Consider the following 18,015-nt stretch of genomic DNA (forward strand, 5'->3'; position numbering starts at 1 on the left):
AGAGTATGGAGTGGGGCAGGGATTCCCCCATCGTCTGAGACTGAGCTATTTACATAGCCTGGCAAGTAGGTCAGCCCTTCAGGACGCACCAAAGTATGCAATGAATTGTGTGGCGCTTTAAATGAAATTATATTAAATGGCTCAAATGGGTGGCTACACTCAAAGAAAAGAGGAGAGTTAATATTAGAGAATTGTATTAAAATAAAGTCAAATTATATAAAGGGTTTTCTTGATTATGTTTTAAAGTAAAATAGTTTTTTATTAAATACAAAGATGAAACAATACATTTAAAGGAAGGCTTTTAAAGAGCTTAAAAAACTTAAAATTGTGATAATTTATATATTTATGTTTTATATTTAATATAGCTTCATAAAAAGCTAAGGTATTGTATAATTTAGAACCCCTTTTCTTGTGTAGCCTCCGTTTTAGTAAATTAAGCAAAACAAATTCCTGACTGATGCATTTGGTGTTTATTAAGTGAAGCCCCGCTGAAAGGCAAATCCAAGGGAATGCCACTTGCATTCCAATTACGTATAGACTAAATAAAGAGCTTTAAGAACTGACCTTCATAGCTTTATTTAGAGCACACCGAGTTTACCTGAGCGAAGCTAAACAAAACAGGTAAATGCTTCCCCCTCGCAAAATCCAGTTTCTGTTGAAATTCACTTAAAAAATTCCCAGAATTTCTTTGGCTTTGCTTAAAATACATATGTATATACTACTATATATATAGAGAAGGGGCTGCATATGTCAGACGCGACGCAGACCTACCTACCATTGAGCACAATTTCTTTCAGCAACGCGTTCTGGGGAGACCAGACCGAAAACACCACATCAAAGTAAGGGAAGTACACGCCAAAAAAGCTTCAAAGTGGCAGAAAGACACGATGTTTCTGGGGGAATATTGCTGCGCAATGAGGGGGCGGCGGTGGTGGTGGTGCATTTGAGTGCGGGCGACGTCATTTACGCAATTTCGATAAAATTGGCACAAACATCATACCGCCCCGCCTCCTCGGTCTCCCCTTTCCGATTGGCTCTGTCATTCGCAGTTGCATGACACCAATGGCGCGAGAGATGCCAAACAGCTTCCGTGTGTTTACATCATTTAATATTCGCTCTTTATTAATGGGTAAAAGGGAATTAAATGCACAATTTAATGATGTTTTCACCATGATTATTTACATGTTCTCGTTTTATTTAAAGTGAAATATATCTGGCATTAAAAGCAGTCTTAATAAATTATAAAATTACAACTGGGGAAGTTTTAAATAGGGAAATATAGGTTATAACGCTGATTAACTTGTATAGCAGTTTTATAGTATTTTTTCCTTTTTAAAAATATTATTTAAAAATGAATTGTATCCTTTTATTAAACCCTATATCGCTTATACATTTCCCCATACCCTTATTTGTCACATAATTCGCTCTTATGGCTCTTGCAGTTGCCACTAAAGTAGATCCCGAATAAACTTAAAAGCAGGATTCCACCAAGGCGTGTAACAGTCTCGTCCGTCTACGTGCACAGTGTCAAATGTGACACACACAATGGGTGTGTGCTCTGTGTGTGTGTACGTTGTATTTGTGTGTATGTGTGCATAAATGATTAAGTGCGTGCTTGCATTTGGCTTGCACATCACGTATACGCCATGCATTTTTGCCTTTGACACAAAGCACTTTATAATGCCAGCTCACACACACTACACACACACACCGCACACACAGTGCGCAGATACACTCGCATAGTTAGACATTTACTGTTGCATTTGATTCACATTTCACTTTTTATGGTCTACAACTTTTTTCAATCAAGCGTTTGCATTTTAATTACACATTACATTCGTCTGAGTATCCAATCAAGTTTATATTTTCCAAAGAACACTTAAAAATCAATTGAGAGAGCAAGATATGTTGATGGAGAGTCTCTTGATAATCTAAAATGATTTAGTTTAGGAGGCAGAAATTCTTTTGTTGTAATCTTATATAGCATACAAATTCCCATTTTAAATTAGTTTTAATTGCATTACAAATGACATAACTTGTGTGTGGCAAATAAAGTATATGTGGAGGCATTAAGGGCTTCCCCATATCCTGAACGAAGCCCTAAAAACTTTTTATGCCAAAGTCATGGCCCAGCAATCCCTCAACGACAACAACCGCAGCAATTTGCATAGCAGAACATGGCAACACTTTTCATTTACACACAAAATGACTTGACTTGGCACCTCCGGAACTAGAGAGAGAGAAAGAGTGCCAGAGAAATCGGGTCTTACTTTAAACGAAATCAAAGTCAGCTGCCGCCAAGTGCTGCTAGAAAAGGTACACAGAACAAAAAAAGTATTAAAAATATATATTTTTGTATTCTTTTACTCAAGCGAAAACCTAGTAAAACCTTTTTTCCTGTGGTGTAAAACTCACGTCCACAACGGTGTGGTAAAAACGTAAAAATAACAAAAAACGAAAGATTCCGTAAACTGCAGAAGCAACAAAATCAGAAATAACAACTCTGGCGACTAGTTTTTAGTCGGCAGTCCGGACGCCAGACCAGGGACAACAGACCACTTGACTGCCTGCCAGGCAGCAGGCAGCAGCCTTCCTCCAGTCGACCGACTTTTGCCAACTTGTCCGATCCGCTTCCTCATAGAGAGCTGCTGCATTTCCGGGTGCCAGCCTCCATCTCCGGCTTCTCCTTCTCGCCTTTGACAAGCGCCAGTTGTGGAATTTTAAATTAAGAAAAAGTTTATTTAGCTTTCGATAGGTTCTGCTGTTCTTTCTGGGTCCCTCGGAGTTCGGTGCTTGTCTTTTTGTTAATCGCTAGAGAACTGGAACTGGACGTTAATTAAATTCCTTGAATTCCTGCGGATGGAAAGGGGCTAAAGGATGGCACTTCGAGTTGGTGGATAGTTAAAGCCGATACATCAACACTAGACAGGACAACACCCGGTTGCTCGCCCTCTCGCTTTAAACGAATGTTGGTCCCAAGTTTGTAGTTGGAAGTTTTCTAGTTTCCATCTAGTTTGCTCTAGTGTTTTTTTGGCTGCCAGTTTGAAGAGAGAGTAAGTTCATCTAAAGTTGGACAACAGGCTTCTAATGATGTCTACGGACATTATGTGAATTGCTCCTTTGGGCAGGAAGTTCTAGCACTACAAAAGTTGAAGTCTTGTGCAATTTTCAAGACTTGATTTAATTAAGTAAAGTTTAGATCTTGGATAAATTAATTAGTTGGAGGCGAAATAATGTTTAAATTGTAGTAAGTCGTTAGAATATAATAATCACATTTTTGATACTTAGAAAAATCTTACAAAATGGCATGCTGAGCCCCTGACTAGTCTTTAAATAATAAGAGCTTCTTAGAGGTCTGCCAGACAAGGATCAATATTCACGACATTGCCCGAATCAAGTTGTCTGCGAGCAAATATCAAACTGCTTACTTTCAGCGACTGCCTGACTGACTGACAGGCTGCGTCCAGTTAAAATCTGACTTCCATTTCGACGCCCAGCATTGCCTGTCAACTTATCTGCTGACCGCACAAATAAAACGATTTGGCATGGCTACTTAATGCCCTGTCCCTCAGCTCACTTGGCAGACGAGGACGATTGCCAGACAGGGGGCCAGCGCCACCAGCAGCACCAGCAGTAGCAGGGGGAGGAGAAGGATACTACAGGACATGTGTCTGTTGCTTATGTGTTAATTATCGCCGGGGCAGCCCGAGGGGAACCCAACTCAAGCGGTAAATGGCTGGGAAAAATATTCAAATTTATGCCTGACTTGACTTTTGGTGTGCGTATCACACAAATGCCTATGTTGTTTATGCAAATTGCTCGGCACACACACACACACACTGAGAGAGAGGAATATACATGCATGTTGGCCCCATAACTTCCGCCAACCGCAGCAGATTCTTCGCTTCCTCTTGTTCGCCCCGAAGGCTAGGGTGTAATTTGTTTTGCATAGTTCTAGGCGCGTGCTTGTATTTATTGTTCGGCCTGTGTTGGCCTCATGTTAATAATAGTACACAAAAGCAAAAATATTTGTGGTAAAAATGTTGATTTTTACATTGAACTTTAACAAGGGAAAACGTTGTTCAAGAAGGTTATAATCTAGGTACCTTGACCTAAAATTAAGAATTTTTAGAAATTTTTAGATTGAAATTATGAGATTTATATAAACAGAGTTTATACAAACTCCAAGAAGCCGCCAGCCAGATTTGCCAAATAGTAAAAACACTTTAATTATAGATTTAGTTAATTAAACTTCTTTATTTTTCACAACCGCACGCTCTCGTTATCTTTAAGCAATTAATTCGGGTACGCATGAGCATACGAAAGGAAGCCAAAAAGGTCTTAGATAAGTGTGACCTTCTTTTTGGGATTTTAATCACTGTGACTTTTGGTATTTTCAACACGCCACCTCAAAAGTTACACTGATACAAATTAAGGATTAACAAAAACATAATTTTATACGAGTGAGTGCATATTCAAATGGTTGTAGTTTCTTTTCTTTTCTTTTTTCTCTTTCTCTGGGGTCTCTTTCTTTTCTGATCCAGCATTTGCTGCAAAGAATTGGGGAAACCCAGTAAAACCCAATCAGATCAATCAAAAAACATAAATTAACATGATTCACTTATATATATAAACAGCAGTGGTTAGACTAGGAATTATTTTGGTTTGATTATGGTTAATTATATATATATATATATGCCAAGAGATCCAGTTTGTCTTGGTTTAAAAAGAAACTCCATATAAAGGTTCAGGCTAAAGGTCCAATTAGCCCCAGTTGGTCTCGCAGTGCAGTGAATCTAGCTGTTGGTAGTGGCTTCGTTAAAATATCAGCCAATTGGAAATCTGTGGAAATATACTTGACGCAGATTAGTTTGTTTTCAATTTGTTCCCTGGTAAAATGATATTTAATATCTATGTGCTTAGTTCTCTTGTGGCAAGTAGGGTTGTTGGCTATACTAATACAACCTTGGTTGTCTTCAAAAATATCTATTGGGCCATTTAATTTTAATTTAATTTCACTTATTAATGACTTTAGCCATAATGCTTCTCTAACACCCTCAAATAAGGCCATATATTCGGCTTCAGTAGATGAAGCAGCAACTGATTTTTGTTTCATAGTATTCCAGGAAATTGAACAATCTCCAAACATTTTAAATATATATCCTGTAGTACTTCTCCTATCAGTCTCATTTCCCGCCCAATCAGAATCAACATATCCTATAAGAATATTATCCACTTTAGGATTCCTTTTAAACGATAACTTTAAGTCAACAGTTCCTTTCAAATATCTTAGAACTCGTTTAAGACATTGCCATAATTCTTTGTTATTATTATTAGTATACCGACTTAAGATACTTATCGATGTACTCAAGTCCGGCCGTGTACACAACATTATGTACATTAAACAGCCAATTAAATTCCTACATGGTGCTTCACATGATTCTTCAGCTTGCAAATCCTCATAATTTAGTTTGCTTGGAAGAGGGGTACTAACTGGATTACAATCTTGCATATTGAATTTCCTTAAAACGTTTTTAATATATGCAGATTGACTGAGACAAATTTGATTATCTTTTCGATCAATTTTTATACCCAGGAAATGTCGTATTTCACATAAGTCAGTCATTTGAAATGTACTTGAAAGATAAGTTTTAAATTTAGACATACTTTCGGAATTACTGGTGGCGATTACCACATCGTCAACATATAATAGTAAATATATATTTTTACTTATATCTCCCTTATCTAAAATATATATACATCGGTCTACTTCTAGATTCTGAAATCCAAAATTTTTAAGTGCATTTTCAAAAACCTCAAACCAGCATCTTGCAGCTTGCTTAAGGCCATAAATAGCTTTATTTAGTTTGCATACTTTATTTCCATCATACTGGTTTAAACCTTTTGGAACCTTCATATAAATTTCATCCTTTAAAGTTCCGTTTAAAAATGCTGTTTTCACATCCATATGATGGATCAGTAAATTATATTGATTAGAAAATGCTAAAAGAAATCTGAAACTAGAAATTCGTGCAACAGGTGCAAAGGTCTCATCATAATCCATCATATATTCTTGGGTGAAGCCCCTCGCTACCAGTCTTGCCTTATGTTTTAGTAAGTTACCATTTTCGTCTTGCTTTAAACTAAAAACCCACTTGCAATCTACTATGTTTTTATCCATAGGCCTTTGCACTAAGCACCATGTTTTATTTACAAAATGCGAATTTAGTTCATCTTGAATAGCTTCCTCCCACAAGGCTTTGTCATCTCGAAATTTAATTTCCTCATAAGTATTGGGAATTTCACTTAAACATATTTGGGTATTCATAAGACATTTTTCTAAAAATCTATATGATAATTTTGGTTTATCTTTATTTCTCTCACTGCGTCTGACTTGTTGATTTTCATTTTCTTGTATATTATCACCAGCTTCAACTACTGGATCGGTATTCTCGAGACAAGTGGAATTTTCATTTAAGTTTTCACCAGACTTAGAATCTATTGATTCATTCATTTCCTGTGATGGAAAATCTAACTCTTCATTCTCTTCAATTGGAGAATCATGACTTCTGCTAACTTCATTATGTTTTACCACAGAGTCATTTTCATTTAAAGTCATAGAGTTTTGTCCTTTTTCGTCCACCACTACATCTCTAGCTATCATAAATTTCCTCGATTCCTCATTCCACAATTTATAGCCATTTGGCTCATACCCGACAAGTATAGTCTTAGTAGATTTCTCATCAAATTTTCGCTTACGCACTTTATTTAGTGCGTATACAGTCGATCCAAATACTTTCAAATACTTTAATATTGGCTTCTTTTTATGCCACATCTCATATGGTGTTTTTCTTATATTTTCCAACGCTCTACTTGGGGACCTATTAACTAAATAAGTTGCTGTTAAAACAGCTTCACCCCAAAAACTTTTATTAAGTTTAGTACAGTTAATCATAGAGCGAGCTTTTTCGGTGATTGTTCTAATCATCCGCTCTGCCACACCATTTAATTGTGGGGTATGAGGAACCGTTAAATGATAGCTGATACCTTTTTCTACACAAAACTCACGCATTTCATTAGAGAGGTATTCCCTGCCATTATCAATATATAGGTTTACCATTTTTAAGTTGAAATGAGCCTCACTTTTTGCCACAAAGTCTTTGAATACAAAAAACACATCTGATTTATAAGTTATTAAATACGTCACGCAGTAATGTGTGAACTGATCAATAAATACTACATAGTAGTTTTTATTATCAATAGTTGAGGGCGTAATCGGACCACAAACGTCAGAATGAACTACGAACAATGGGCGATCAATATTTTCTTTGTTTTTAAATTTCTCAAATTTAAGCCTAGATTGCTTTCCGTTAATACACGCCTCACATATTTCATTTTTATTTAGCTGTACGTTTTTAATAAGTTCAACATCTTCAAACAAGCTATTTCGTTTAATTTCTAAGAATTTTCCTACACTAATATGACCTAACCTTTCATGCCACAAGCGATATTCTGCATCATTTAAACTTTTGGATGTATATACTTTTCTATTTAAATAAAATTTCACAATTGGTATATTATACTTACAATACCCTTCAAATGCCAAGTTACCGTCTTTGATTACTTTTATACCATCCGGATTAAACTCGACGGACATTCCAGCATCTAGCATCTTTTTCACGGATAGTAAATTGTGCGGGATTTCCTTGCAATACAGCACATTTTGTAATGTAATGTTTTTCCCGGAACTGTTAAGACTAACTAGTCCTTTCGCAGTAGCATACACAAATTCTCCACGCTTTGCAATCTCAATCGCTACACTCGGATTCATATTCTCATACTCAGAAAATAAAGTTATGTCGTTTACTATGTGATCTGACGCCCCTGAATCTAATATAAAATCTACGCCGTCTGTCTGTTCACTGGAATTAGCTAATTTCATCATAAAAGCAAAAGCACAGTTCGGCTGCGCTGCTGCCATCTGAGTCTGTCTCTCTCTAACAGCTAGGTTCGTCATGAATGCAAACGAGCGTTCTGGCTGCGTTGCTGTTGCCATCTGGGCCTGTCTCTCTCTAACATTACTCTGAGCATGAATATTCTGGTTGCCTCCTGCCTGCCTTTTTAAGAAGAAACAGTCTTTCTTCATGTGGCCTAATTTGCCACAATGAAAACACTTCAGCTTAGGCTTTATCTTATTCGGAAATTGTTTCTTCACAAATTTTAATTTTTTGTTTTTGTTTGTGCTATCCCTAGGCTCTCGATTGCCTATAGCCTGCAGCACTTTTGCACTTGTGTCCTTGCCAACTCCTTTTAGTTTAATTTCATGATCAAGAAGCCGAGTCTTTACGAATGCTAATGTTAAACTGTGCTCAGAGAGAGTTTCTATCGCTGTTATTACTCCATCGTAGCTAGTTGGAAGTGTTAGCAGCAAATGAGACACTTTGTCCATTTCATCTATTTTCGCTCCCGCTGCAACTAACTCAGTAACCAAATCATCAAATAAACGAAAATGGTTGACTAGCGGAGAATCACCCTTCAATTTTAAAGCCAGTAATTGTTTGCGTAATGAAAGTTGAGATGCCAGGCTTTTACGCTCGTAAATATTATCCAAATTCTCAAAAATCTCCTTAGCCGAGTTCCCATTATTGGCAAACACTAAAAAAGAGTCACTCAAATATTCTATTATAAGACTCTTTGCATTTCTCTCTGCTCGCTTCACTTCCTCACTTTCTTCATCACTTGGTTTCTCGTCAATTACTTTCAGCAACTCGTTTTCCTCTAATAAAGCCCTAACTCTAAACTTCCATATAGAATACTTTTCCCCGTTAAAAGGTATTATGTTTCTCTTTCCGTTTTCCATCTTCCGAGAAAAATTGCGCTTCTTAGAATTTGTGTTGCTATCCTGCTCTAACACTCGCACTGAAAATGAAAAATGTACGCCAATTTGGTGCGCCGTTATATTTATATGTTATATTTATATGTACGTTGTTCACTTTTTTTTATTTCACTTTTATTATTTGTTAAAAATTATTCTTTAACAATTAAAGCATTTCACTATAGCACTTAGCTGCAAATTGTGACTGGGCCCATAACCTATGAGATTTATATAAACAGAGTTTATACAAACTCCAAGAAGCCGCCAGCCAGATTTGCCAAATAGTAAAAACACTTTAATTATAGATTTAGTTAATTAAACTTCTTTATTTTTCACAACCGCACGCTCTCGTTATCTTTAAGCAATTAATTCGGGTACGCATGAGCATACGAAAGGAAGCCAAAAAGGTCTTAGATAAGTGTGACCTTCTTTTTGGGATTTTAATCACTGTGACTTTTGGTATTTTCAACAGAAATATATACGGGTAACTTAGAAACATAGTTACAAGAGAGGTATTTCATAAAAATAACATTAGGAAGTATTGTCTCCTCTTCCATATGAACTATTCAGTTAAAATTTGTATTTTTAAAATTTTTTTTGACAGTCTAAAGTCAAATTCCAGATACATTTTCTCCTCGTGTATCCCAACCTTTATTTTGTTTTCCCATTGTCTGGTTCACCAGCTTTTCCTGGTCTCCTTGTTATTTTGGGCCAACTTTTAATTTAGCCTTTGCTTTGCTGAGGTTATCTAGGCATCAGGCCATTTCAAGTCATATTTATGTTTGGTCTTCTAATTTATTTATACATTAGACAACATTTGCATTGCGACAACTTGCCACTGGACGGACGGACTATCTATACATTTCTTTTATGGCCATCTTTGGGCCAACTAGCTAAATTTATGTTCGACTCATTTGATTAATGTGTTTTGTTGACCCCAGAATTTACGAGTCACTGGCGTAACAATTTGAGGTTTGGCCCTTGGCTATTTTGGTTTTTTCTTTCTGCGTTTTTGCTGCAAAATTTATCGACTCGCTTAGTAGGTCACACTGGAGAGTGGAAAGAGAGTCGTTTTACTAATCTCTCATTAGCCACAAGAAATAAATACTTCGGGGTGTGTGTATCAAGATGGGCTTTAACTCTAGTTAAAGATAGATCCTGGAAGGAACAGTTAAATAGCCATTATGTCAGAGCAGTCGGTCTTTATTAGCTCTGCACGTGGCCATAACTGACCACAATTACGTTGGCAAATCTTTGGCAATTTTTCATATTTTCACAGCACCGAAATTCCACTCAACAGTTTGTCAACACAACAGCAACCAACCCAACCCAACGCAACCCTGTGTCCTGTCCTCTTGGCCATAATGTCGAGCTTTTATTAATTTCAATTTGTGTCAACATCAACGCCAAATATGCAGGGCCAAGGGGGGGATGATTTAAGCCAGCTGATGACAAAATGTTTGGCCATTAGGCGTATTAAAGCGCAGTCGTGGTCGAGGTCCCTCCCTACATGTCACCCGTCCCATTTTTTGGGGGCTAACTTTCAGTGGCTTTGCTGTAGGAGATCAGTTCATAAAATGGTAGCAAACATACGCAGGAAAACACTATAAAAACCATGATTGATGTGCTCGGCTTGACCCAAATGCATGTTTTTATGCCAAAATAATACGCTCTTGTATCCTGCCAGCTCAAGTATCCTTCTTGGGTTTGTATATATATGAATATTTATCACCATGGCGATGATTACACTACACGGCTGGGTTTAAAGAGTTGTGTGTTGAGTGGGTTTTTGTCAACAGTATGCTATAGTGTTGTGTTTTACAGAGTTCAGAATGAAAATTCTTTAAAACTAAGTAAATAATATTCTTAAAGAATTTGTTTATTAAATTATCTTTTCTTTCTCCTTTTATTAAAAAAATATTTTTCTAATAAATATTAACAGCTTCTTGATGTTAAAAGTGTCATCTTTTCAAGCCAAAATCTTGCTAAGCTGTGTAAGGATATATATACATCCGTTTCTGCCTCTCAACTTACCCAAGTTCGTTGACCTGGCTTGCTAAAAGTTTCTCTTAATGCTTATTATCTGACCATTTGCTGGCTGAGCACGCTGCGTATACGTAATATAGAATTTAATTTTACTTTATGCAACTTCTACGGAGCCAAGGCACTCAAGCACTATGTAATCGCTATTAATGAATGCCCTGAAAAGTGCTAAGAGAAACGAAAACAAACAAACAAACGAATAAACAGGCAAACAAAACACATTCCACACACACACAACACAACTGGAACTACACACATAAAAACTTAAGCTGGCAAAACAAAACGAAAAATATAAGAAAAACAACAATGGTGGCCGAGTGCCATGTGCTCCGTGTCCTTAGCCCGGGATGCTTTTTAAATATGAGCAACGAAAATAAAAGTTTATTAAGCTTATGGCCAAACGTGGTATGATGGACTTTTAAGTGTCCTATAAAATCAGCGAATTTGCCATGTTTTTTCGAGGTCAAAGGAAACATAAAACTTGGACAAGAAACTGATTAAATAAAGAAGAAATTAGGCTGGAAATATTACAACTGTAATTTAAGGATTAGTTAAAGAAAGGTCAAACGAATTTAAACAATTATTTATGGAGTTTAAGTAGTAATTTAAATAGTAATTATACTTAACTAATATTTTCTACGATACCAAGCAAGGCATTTAATTTTAAATCTAATTTAGATTTTAATTAAACTGTGATATATTTATTCCTATTATTTCTCGCCATATAAATATTGGTATATAAATTCCCCTGTAGAACACCCTTTAAACCGTATTTTTACAGCCACAATCTGAAAAGAAACATTGACTCCACCCAACACGCCTTTCTGTGCCTTTCTCGGCCACAAGGACTGGTCTGATTTACAGCTCAGCTGCAGCTGCAGGGCAAATGCTCAGGAAAAAGCGCTCTTTTTTTGCAAAATGAAATTAATTTCCCATTGCCTTTTGTTGGTGGCCAACCATTTGTCTTTGTTGCTGCATTTTACGATTCGCGGCCAGCAGTGGAAATTTGTCAGTAGGAGAAGGACTCACAGCACTGTGCGGCTTAAAGCCACGACAAGCCCCAAAGCCGCACAAAGTGCACTTAAAGCCACATTTCACAATGGGCCAAGGGTATATGGGGTGAAAGCGGATGCGGAAAAGGACGCCTTGCTGGCGGTGCGCGTGGAACTCGAGGGCCAAGTGGCTGCTATTGTTATGGCTGTCCCACTTAATAATCAGACATAATAGTTGGCGGCAGATAAAGTTGCTCTGGGGCTCAACAGGTGCTGGAATTGCCTTTTAATGAGGATTTACGGTTCGGCACAGCCCCAGCCCCTTCCCTCTGCGGTTCTATCAGTGCTTTCCTTTGGCCCAACTCTTTTTTTTCTTGCTGAAATTAAATTTCGCACTTTTAATGTTCTCCCTTGGCAAAAAAGCAATTTCCTCGAGGTGCAAAGCCAAATTGAAAAAGGCATAATGACTTGCCAAAAAAAAAGGGCAAACCCCTACACACACGCCAGTAAATAAGGGTAAGAAAAAAGCAACCAGAAATGGTCGATCATTAAAAAAGGCTTACAGTGTGCCATTTATTACATTTTTATTGCGTCCCCAGCAGGGGAGATAATAAAAATCTATAAAAATCTAAAAGTGACTAAAAGAAATCTTTAAAAAGTTTTATTATAAAAAGTCTTCGGTAAAATGTAATTCAAGGTTGCTAGTTTTTCTGAATTAATATATATATTTGTATTTTTCTATGAGGAATTTCATTGTGTTCATTTATTAAAATTGATAAAAAACATATTAAAATCTTTAAAGTGTAAATAAAAACCATTTGCTTTATAAATAAATCCCTTTACTCTCCACTCGACTTTAAATCGCTTTAAAAGCCACTCATAAAAACCACAGGGCACACTCTTAAAATAGCAATGGATACAATTTCGCTCTCGTTGAGTGTAAAATATATATGAAACTGTTAAGTCAAATATTTTGCCAACACTTCCCCACAAAAGGCATAAAAAAAAAAACACACAAAAAACGTGCGAAAAAAACGGCGTCTAATAAAAATTAAAGCTGAGCCAACATCAAATGGGAAAAAGTTTTCCAAAGAGCGAAAAGTTCTGACTGGCTCCAAACGGGTATAGATATACTCGGTACTTTGTGAAAAGTCATGCTGGAAAATTGCACTTGAACGCTGGCGAATGGAAGGAAAACCAAACACCTTGCGACACCGAGCCGAGAAAGGCTTTAAGGGAAACTTGCCGAGTCAGTTTCTGGCGGGAAGAATCAAATCAAAGCTTAGGGAAAATATTTGCAGTTAACAAATGAAGGCAGACACAGACACAGCCACATCCCTATTTAATAATAAACGCGACACCGGCGAATAATGAAAAACGGGGCAGACAGGATGTGCCAAGAATGAGTAAAAATAGCCGCCGTTTTGCTCATTTGTTGATTTATGCGCCAATTTGCGCAACATGATGAACTGGCAGACAGCAAAGCGGTCCAAGTCCCCAGTACAGGCTCCTCCGAGTCTTCGGAATGAGATATATCTCTCTCTTTTCATATACTATATATAGTGTGTATATATTTGGGAGTCGCACTTAGGCCCACAAAAAGAACAAGAACTGCAAGTATGGGCCGCAAAAAAGTTGTAGCATAAGCTGAGGCGCCTGTGGTCTGAGCACACTTCCAAGGACGAAGGATGAAGCCTGTCAAGTTTTTTTTCTCTGCTGCTTCTTTTTCGGGACAAGTTTACGCTGCTCGCCCTTAAGGCGTCGATGCGGAGCGTTGGCGTCAGACTGCACACAGACCCGAGGCCATAATTCAAACTCACCTTCACTCGAAGCGAGTCCTGGAATCCTGCGAGACGCGTTGAAAGACGAATTTAATTTGCTGCAAAAACATACAACTTCCCAGGGGATGTGTGCCTGGAGGAGGAAGTGGGTTTGGGGTCCAGCCTGCAGTATCATTATCGGTAACATTAGCGGGGTATGCTCAATATCACTCAGAAATTAATATAACACACTTTTTTTTTATAAATAGAATGACAGTTTCTTGAATTTTTACTGTCATTTTTATACTGAGAGAAATATGGAAACTCTTTTAAGTTCAAAGTTAAGTTCTTCAAAGTTCTAAAAATATTTATTACAATTCTCAGGTTTGAATTTAATATTGTTTAAAACTCTTTTTGAGTTTAGGATAAATAATAATTAAATCAAAAATTAAATTAACCTTTGTAACCACCTTTTTGCGAGTGCAGGTCCTCAATCTTGGCAGCAATTTCCTGCAGGAATAACGTTTGCTGTCTGCCCTACCGACATGGCTGTGTGGGTGTTGGCCGTGTTGTCCTAGTCTTGTTAGTACTGAGCTGGAAAGAAGCAAACTTCCGCTGGCACATCCTGTCGGCCGCCCCTTTCCGCTCTCCGCTCTCCTCTCTCCCATCTCCCCTCTCCCCTCTCCCCTCTCCCCTCTCCCCTCTCCCCTATCTTGACTTCATAGCTCTATTATTTTTATGGCTATTTAAAGAGCCATAAACATCGTGGAAGTGTGTGTCAGTGTGTGAGAGTGTGTGTTTTGGGAGCATTAAATTGAGTTTTATGCGTGATTTCCGTTCTTAACACTTTGTTGACAATGAATTTTATAGGCGCTTAATGAAATGTGACCACATACCCAACCTGTCTCTCTCTCTCTCGCTTCTTGCAGACGGAACAGTTTGCCGTGCTGTGGATTCTATTCACTGTCATTGTCCTAGGAAACTCGGCGGTCCTGTTCGTGATGTTCATCAACAAGAACCGCAAGTCGCGGATGAACTATTTCATCAAGCAGTTGGCCCTGGCAGGTAAGTCATGGTTAGGCGCTTCTGCTTTAATTTTTAGCTTAATCTTTAACAAATCCTTAAAGATCTCTTTGTGGGCCTACTCAACGTGCTGACGGACATCATTTGGCGCATCACGATTTCGTGGCGAGCGGGCAATCTGGCCTGCAAGGTCATACGCTTCTCACAGGTGTGCGTCACATACTCCTCCACCTACGTCCTGGTGGCCATGAGCATCGACAGATACGACGCCATCACACATCCCATGAACTTCTCAAAGTCGTGTAAGTCGCAAAGTCGAAAAGTCGAGTGCAAAGTTTTCTCATTGGCAAATGTTGTTAGCCAAAGCGCTATTTAGTGTTTGCTGGGATTAAATGTCCAAGAATTTTAGAAATTTTTAAAATAATCTTAGTGCAATTTTTTGAAATAAAAAAATTACAGAAAACTTAGAAATACTTCCCACAAATTTTCTATATTTTCGGTTTTAATTCTCTCCCTTTAGGGAAAAGAGCTCGTCACCTGGTGGCCGGTGCTTGGCTCATCTCAGCTTTGTTCTCTCTGCCCATCTTGGTTTTGTACGAGGAGAAGCTTATCCAGGGCCATCCGCAGTGCTGGATTGAGCTGGGTTCACCCATGGCCTGGCAGGTATACATGAGCCTGGTCTCGGCCACTTTGTTTGCAGTGCCCGCCCTGATCATCTCCGCCTGCTATGCGATCATAGTAAAGACTATATGGGCCAAGGGCTCCATATTTGTGCCCACAGGTAAGTTGGAAAAATAATTAACAAATATCATTTTAAATTACATTTTTTATTTAATTTTTAGAGCGAGCTGGCTTTGGTGCTGCTCCGGCGAGACGTGCCAGTTCCCGAGGCATTATACCTCGGGCCAAGGTCAAAACGGTGAAGATGACACTGACCATTGTGTTTGTGTTCATCATCTGCTGGTCGCCCTATATTATCTTCGATCTCCTGCAGGTCTTTGGCCAGATTCCGCACTCGCAAACCAACATAGCCATAGCCACATTCATTCAAAGTTTGGCTCCGCTGAATTCGGCCGCCAATCCCCTTATATATTGTCTCTTCTCCTCGCAGGTCTTCAGGACACTGAGGTTAGTTGAAAAGTATTTAAAAATAAAAATTAAATATTTTAAATATGTAATTTATGTAATAAGTAAACAATTATTTAGTTAGAAATTTAATAACAATTTGTTGTATTTAAATTTTGCATTTGTTTTTCCTTTCCAGTCGCTTTCCGCCCTTCAAGTGGTTCACCTGCTGTTGCAAGTCGTACCGCAACAACTCGCAGCAGAATCGCTGCCACACGGTGGGTCGAAGGCTCCACAACAGCTGCGACTCGATGAGGACACTAACCACTTCGCTGACAGTCAGCCGAAGGTCCACCAACAAGACCAATGCCCGTGTGGTCATCTGCGAACGGCCCAGCAAAGTGGTCACCGTGCCGGCCATGTCCGAGGTATGATAGCTGGCCCACACCAGCCGCAAGCCCTCGCGGTTTGCGGTCCACGGGCCCACGTCCTTCAGCGATGCGGAGTTCCTCTAAGTAAAAGGAGATCTCCTTGCGGCGAATACGCATCAGAGGCTTAGACAATAAGTTCGATAGTAAGTAGGGGGCATAGCTAGTCGATAGTTGTAAGTGTGCCAAGTCTACGCTACGAATTTCCAAACCTATTTGCAATCTATGCTTAAGTGAGTATTTATTCAATATACTGGCATTTGTATGACTTTTAAATAAGACTAAGAAAAATCAAAAGAAAAGTAAAGAATCTACAGATGGAGTTGGCAAATGTATCTCTAGGGTGTCACAGAAATTGAACTCGTCTTAAAAACACTTCAAATATGGTTTTAATATATAATTTTTAAAGGAGAATGTGATAAAAGAAATTAGTTGAAAACATTTTTAGATTACCTGAATGAATTAATATAAATTTCTTAATATTTATTTTCCATTATATATAATCTCTACTTCAGGATTAAAAATATATAAACAATACCAGAGACTCTTATACATTTTTTAAAGATTTTTTAGCCTCTCATTGAAATCATAATAATTAGAGTTTTTTGTGACTCCTAAGAGTGTGTGTTGTTCGGTTTCAGTCTTCTCAAAAGCTAATTTCCAACCTCTCCTATTTGTAATCTACTCATCAGACTGATCTAATTTGTGTGTGTGGCCATTTAGAGAAAATTTAAAACATATTTCTCACCAGTGTCCCAAGTAGCTGTTAAGGCCATTAAAATTCCAACTCATCCGTGTGTATATATAGTATATTTATATAGCCACTCGTAATGGTGGATAAACTTGTCCAAGCATCTTAAACCAAAACCTATTAGGCATAAGTAGACCATAAGAGTTAATAGAGCATAACGTTTTAGTCAATTTGGTTTAAGCTAATATTTATTTCATAATTATGTGTAGAGAGCAGAATAAAGGCAGCGGCGAATTCTCGAGCGTCTCTCGCATTTTCATTCATTTTCTCGGCACGCGCTGGAAAATCCTCCTTTATTTTCGCCCCAATGAACAATGGGGGCGCAAGGAGACAAGGACAAACGCTCTCACTTTCCTTATAATTGTTGCGATGATGTGGTATTTGTCTGTGGCCTCCGCTGACGTCACTGATGGAAAGTGAAAAGTGAAAAGTCAACATGGGGCAGATAAATTGAGCGACAAAACCCAGCAGACAATGAAAACATATTGGTTTCTGTGGGTCCTGCAAACAACCAACGGGTATTCCATTTATTGCTATTGTTATTATTATTATTATTGTCTGTGAAATGGTAAATTTACCATGCAAACCTCGGCGAATCTGTTTATGTTTGCCTCATGACTGACTGGGCTTCACCCCCTTGGCAAATTTGCATTCTCCACTTCCTGATGTTTAATCGCATGAGTAAACATCCCGACGGCCGATGGAAACTATGGCAACTGGTTGTGGGACCTGGGACCAGCCAGCACTCGAATAAATTTCCCGGTGAGACAGACGAGAGAAGTGGAAAAATATTTTCCGCCACAGGACATTCGCTTCATTTGGCACGGCAGGGCAAGGACGAAGAAAAATCCATTAAGCAGCTTACTTCAGGCGGCGCATTGTGGAAATTGTTTGCAATTATGATTTGGTAAATTATTTGCGAACTTTTAATTGAAAAGCTATTAGCAAATTGGTAAACAAAGAAGAATTCTTAAACAATTGTTTTAGTCCTTGAAAAATTCACAACGTTCCGCTTTATTTGCTGAAGAAATGAATCATATCAAAGCTCATGAAAAGCCTAAAAGTTTTTCTGAACAAA

At 38.1% G+C, this 18,015-nt stretch overlaps 1 protein-coding gene across 2 annotated transcripts in view; it reads left to right on the forward strand.

The window, feature by feature from the left end:
- The window catches only part of CCAP-R (Crustacean cardioactive peptide receptor), a 40,098-nt gene extending 23,632 nt beyond the window's left edge, over nucleotides 1-16,466 (forward strand). The window contains exons 1-6 of one of the 2 annotated variants that reach the window (XM_070286883.1): nucleotides 13,936-14,054; nucleotides 14,600-14,735; nucleotides 14,798-14,995; nucleotides 15,214-15,474; nucleotides 15,536-15,821; nucleotides 15,958-16,466. In XM_070286883.1, coding sequence (XP_070142984.1) covers nucleotides 14,672-14,735; nucleotides 14,798-14,995; nucleotides 15,214-15,474; nucleotides 15,536-15,821; nucleotides 15,958-16,192 — 1,044 coding nt within the window. In that variant the 5' untranslated portion in view covers nucleotides 13,936-14,054; nucleotides 14,600-14,671 and the 3' untranslated portion in view covers nucleotides 16,193-16,466. Of the gene's footprint in view, nucleotides 1-13,935; nucleotides 14,055-14,599; nucleotides 14,736-14,797; nucleotides 14,996-15,213; nucleotides 15,475-15,535; nucleotides 15,822-15,957 lie in introns of those variants that run through there. The other variant, XM_017171397.2, reaches the window with a different exon arrangement.
- The last annotated feature ends 1,549 nt before the right edge of the window (nucleotides 16,467-18,015 follow it).

This window comes from Drosophila kikkawai, chromosome 3R (genome assembly GCF_030179895.1).
Source record: "Drosophila kikkawai strain 14028-0561.14 chromosome 3R, DkikHiC1v2, whole genome shotgun sequence".
Lineage (NCBI taxonomy): Eukaryota > Metazoa > Arthropoda > Insecta > Diptera > Drosophilidae > Drosophila > Drosophila kikkawai.